The 5,001-nt window shown below is 38.9% G+C and overlaps 1 protein-coding gene across 1 annotated transcript; it reads left to right on the top strand.

Moving 5' to 3' along the window:
- Window positions 1–493: 493 nt before the first annotated feature.
- Window positions 494–1,398, top strand: LOC126410490 (cationic peroxidase SPC4-like). The gene is made up of 2 exons (XM_050080306.1): window positions 494–748; window positions 856–1,398. The coding sequence occupies exons 1-2, from the start codon at window positions 497–499 to the stop codon at window positions 982–984; spliced, it is 381 nt and encodes a 126-aa protein (XP_049936263.1). The 5' UTR covers window positions 494–496; the 3' UTR covers window positions 985–1,398.
- The last annotated feature ends 3,603 nt before the right edge of the window (window positions 1,399–5,001 follow it).

Raw genomic sequence — 5,001 nt, 5'->3', positions numbered from 1 at the left:
AATAAATAAAAATTTTGTTGTTGCTTCGTCATATTCTCATTTTTGAAGGGGTATATAAAAATAAATTAAAATTTAGTTGCTGCTAATGTCAATTCTCATTTTTGAAGGGATATATAAAAATAAATAAAAAATTTGTGGTTGGTTCGTCATTTTTGAAGAGGTATATAAAAATAAATAAAAATTTTGTTGTTGTTTGATCAGTAATGTCAATTGCTATTTTTAAAGTAGTACGTAAAAACAAATAAAAATTTGTTGCTGTTTCGTTGTAACGACTAATGAGGTCGGACAAATTTTTATTGGTAGAGTATAGAAATTCGGCACAACAGGACAGAGCCAGAGTTTCGCCGGTATATAATAAATGTGGCAAAATGACAGATTAGGTATAGCAATTCTGCACGGACTAATAGAACCTTACCTCATTGTCCTATAAATCAAACGATCGCTTGCATGCAGAGAAAGGCAAGCGCTTCGACAAACATCCTACCCAGTTCCACCCATGGCCGGCGACTTCTCCCCACATGCCCGTCCCGTCTTGCTCGGGAGCTTGGTACTCATCTGCTGCCTGCTGATAGGGGCGGCCTCCTGGGCTGGTTTAGCTCGGCACCACGGGCTGCGCGTCGATTACTATAAGCAGACCTGCGCTTCGGCTGAAGCAGTGGTGCGGCAGGCCGTCGCCAAGGCCGTTGCTCGTGAATCCGGCGCACCAGCCGGCTTGCTCAGGATGCATTTCCACGACTGCTTCGTCAGGGTACTACTCCGGCACTTTCTCTTTTTATCTTCTCCATTGCCAATTTATAGCTTGTAGCAGAATGAGAAAAACATCTCTAACTCTACTTTTTTTTTTTTGACATATAGGTGTCGCTTGTTAGCAATGGTCATGTCTCTAAAGAATCTAAGTGCTTGAAAACCCGTAGTTCCCACAAAGGAAACTTTGCTGCCGAGGGGCACACTGTCCGGGCCACACTCCTTGTTAGCGAAATGTAGGGGAAGGAACAATCATATGTTACAAAAATCTTTGAAAAAAAAAATTGGTCTTCAGATCCAGTTGAAAGCCTGAAAATCTAGAACGGGTTTCAGTTTCCAAAACACTCGTTCGATGGTTTTTGAAACCCCCTCTCGAACAGGGTTCCAGACACCCTCAAAGGAGATGAAACCTTACTCGAGCGAGGGTTTGAGGAAGAACAGCCCCTCGTTCAAGCAAGGGTCAAAGAGAGAACAGACCTTTGCACGAGCGAGGGTTTGAGGGAGAACATACCTCACTCGAATGAGGTTAGAGAAAAAACGGACATTCGCTCGAGCAGGAGTCTGTGGGTTTCAGAAACCCTTGCTGGTTTCACTCGAGCGAGGTCTGCGCTCAGGGTTTTCAGAAACCTTGTTTTCTCACATTGAGAGAGAGAGAGAGAGAGGAGACAAGAGCACCGTTGTTGCAGCCTGGTTGCCATCCCAATTCCACCGATCGCCGGGCGTCGGTGCCGATCCAAGGAGTTCGTCGCCATCAGACGATGAAAGACATGAAGAGAGAGAGAAAAAAACGGAAAAATGAAGATGAAACAATGAAGAAAACAATAAATAGATTCATTCGTGTTACTTTTCACCCACAATGTTTTCCCGAGCTGATACGAGTCAAAAGAACTGCGTTTAATGGCCTTGAACTCGACTCGAAAAAATGGTCGAGTGGAAGTGTGGAACCATCGATTCGATCTCGGCTCGTTTAACAAAAGAAGAACTGGCTCGATCTCGACCACGAGCCGAGGTTTAACAAAGCTCAAGTTGTTGGGCTCGTTGCTCAAGTTGCTCGGCTCGGTTAAAGAGCATTTTAATCTTCACATTGAATCATTTTTGGATAACAATAGTCATCACTTTGGCAACTCAATACATTAATATTAATACATCTTTTCGAAATTTTTGTTGAGGATATATTAATAAGGGTTCCTGGATTTCTCCATCCAAGTGTTCGAAGCATCGAGCAATGTGTTTAATCATGCTACTGAACACAAGGGATCAAGCGGTTGTGGTTGGGCTAACACTTGGCTTTGGGCTAATTCTTTCACTCAGACCAAAGCCAGGAAACTTTTATAAGGGGAGTGGAATTCAAGTTTTTAAATTTTGATTAAGTCGAATACATTATTTTTTAAAATTTTTATATAAAACAAGTAAAATTTTGGTCTTGTGGAGGGAAAGCTACTCGCCCGTCAAAAATGAACAATTGTTGTAGGCGCGCCGATTCTTCTTTTTCTTCCCCCACCTCTTCACAATTGGTCTGGAAAGGCGAGGGCTAGAAGCCAAAATATGGGAGTTCAACGTTGTCTTCCAGAGGCTAGTGAGGAGAAGCAGTGCGACGGATGTTCAAGGAAGAAGCCAGACTTCTTCAAAGTGTAATAGAATTGAGAGTACCAGACTGCTCTACCCCGCGCTGACCAACTAAACAAAGAGCCTCAGTCTCCCGGCACTTTTTAGGGTGATGTCCAACTAACCCTCCCTCCAACGAACTTTTCTTCAACAACCGCCAATTTCTTGGCATGTCTCTTAGAAAATGAGGACAACCAACATTCTTTCCTAGCAGCTCTCGCCTTCCTTTCATTTTTTTATTTTTTCTAACATATTTGTTAAATAGATTAGTTTTTTTTTTCTTGATACTCTTGCTTCTGACATAGCATACTTTCTTTCTTGTTGCGAGATTCCAATTTTCATCATAGTGTGCCATTGTGTCTCCAAGTAGACCGCTATAAAGAAAGTCATAGTCCTTTTAATTTCCTTTTTTTATTTAATTTTTGATTGTTTATAGGTTCTTCTGATTGAATTCAAGTGATTTTTTTATTATATAGTGTGTTGGGTAATGTTTAGTAAATGTTTATAAGCTAGAAGCAATGCCAAGACGATAATATGCTCTTTTATATTGTTGTTGCTTATTAATAGTTGTTTGCATATGCATATAATCATTCAGTTATCCTCAGTCGGCTGCATATGTGAGAGGTTGCATACATAACACAATAACCGTTTGGTTGCATACATATATACGTGCCAATCATGCAACCCCTAATTTAGTTAAAATCGAGATAGTTAACTTCAAAGAGAGGTATCTATGCTTCAGTCTTTTTAGAATGAGAGGAGATAAAAATGAGTATTGATCAAATCAGAGTAAAAAAAAAAAACTATAATTTGCGACTGCGTTATTATTCTCTTAAATAAACTATCAGTCTGTTGAGGAAAACAATGGTGACTTCAATTTCTTGGTAGTAAAGTGTCTTCCCGCTCTACTAAGCCACCCACAACTAGCGACTTTCTTTTGGTAGTCAGTGTACTCCAGTTACAATTAAAAGTCTTCCTGCCTACAATAACATGGCCAAAATTGTGGTTATATACGTCTTGATGTATGCTATCAGTATTGACCTATACTTGCACCGAACGGTGTAGTATAGCTGGCCCGATTGGTAGATTGGTAAAAGTTCAGTCGTCAATTCGATTCTCATAGGTGTTATTCCTTTAAACTGTAAATAATAATTGCGCGACACTTTAGTTGATGATTGTACCTTCACTGAATCATAAAGCAATCATAGAGCCCAAGGATATGAGGAAGGGAGGAGGGGATTCATCCTCTTCAGGGTATCTCTCTTCATTAGTATAGACCTATACCACATATATCACTATCTACTTGGTTGTGTGATCCAAACATTGATGAAATGGGCTAAAACTTTATTAGGATTGTAGACATGAATATGAAACAGGGCTCAATCAGGCTACACAAAATTTCAGACATACTTATGTGGATGGGCTCAATTGAGGTTCCTGCATTACTAGGTTAGTTACATTTTGTGTGCCACTAGTGAATGTTATACCCATTAATTAACTGCCAAGAGGGCGTTTGGCAACAGGAATGTTATGTTTTTTGTAATGTAAGAATTACATCACATTTATGGAACACTAATGCAGCACTGTTGTTAAGAAATGCCATCTGACCTCTAAGGTAGCATCTGATAGCTATATTATGTGTCCTTGTCTCACATATTCAAGAGTATATGTTCAACTACACGTGTTCCACGGGACATCAAGTTAGGATCCAAGAGAATAAGTTGTAAAACTAAACATGTCAACATTGTTTGTTACACTTTTACTTCATTCAAAGGATTGGTTTGAGGGATCGTCTGTGTCAGGAAGTATTTTTTTATTTACTAAAGCTATACTTATATGTGAATCTGCTCTTCTTTATTGTATAAGAAAGATGAATTAAAATGCTCATAAGTGAACCTGACCAGTGGGATTCTGTCTGCAAGAATTAGGACAATAAGCATCCATTGTCTGAGTTCAACTCTTTCATGTCTATAGTACGGTTCATCTGATTATTAAAGGTTGTTTTGCTATTTATCCATCCATCTTCTCTTCTATCTATGTAGATATGTACCTTTTTTTTCTTTTATTCTCTTCCATCATTCCTTAAATCTCATGGGTTTGATACTACTGATCTTTTCTCATTGAACCAAGGGTACAACATCAATAGATTGATTTTTAAATCAAAAGTACTATGTGAAATTTATCTCTATCCTATAGGTACAGTTTTTCTCGATGAATCGATACTATTACACTCCTAAGACATGTGCCTCCCATTGTTTTAACTCAACCTCTTCCCAAGTTGAGTTTGCTCAAACTCAGTCATTTGTGGCGCAGCTTGAGTTCCAAGTTCATGACTATTACTTATAAAAAGTGTATAAATATGCCCGTTTTCTAATACAAAGTATAACCATGTGTTCTAAAATAACAAAACATTTTCTTCGAAAGAAAAACAATCCAAGACACACATTGTTAAGATGGTATTTTGATAAGTAGTTACTTTTTTATTATTTTTCAAGCATTTGTTACTTTTAAATGAGAAAAATGGAAAATGGCCCGATACGGACCGATTCGCGTCGATCCATAATCCCCAGGTTTACCACAATTACCAGAAAGTGGAGGGTTATTTGGAATATACGCTCAAAAGTTGGCGCCTTAATGTAAAACGGCGAAAGC

Source organism: Nymphaea colorata, chromosome 10 (genome assembly GCF_008831285.2).
Source record: "Nymphaea colorata isolate Beijing-Zhang1983 chromosome 10, ASM883128v2, whole genome shotgun sequence".
Classification (NCBI taxonomy): Eukaryota; Viridiplantae; Streptophyta; class Magnoliopsida; order Nymphaeales; family Nymphaeaceae; genus Nymphaea; species Nymphaea colorata.
Note: the sequence above shows the minus strand (reverse complement) of the source record. Positions and strands in the feature narration are given on the sequence as shown.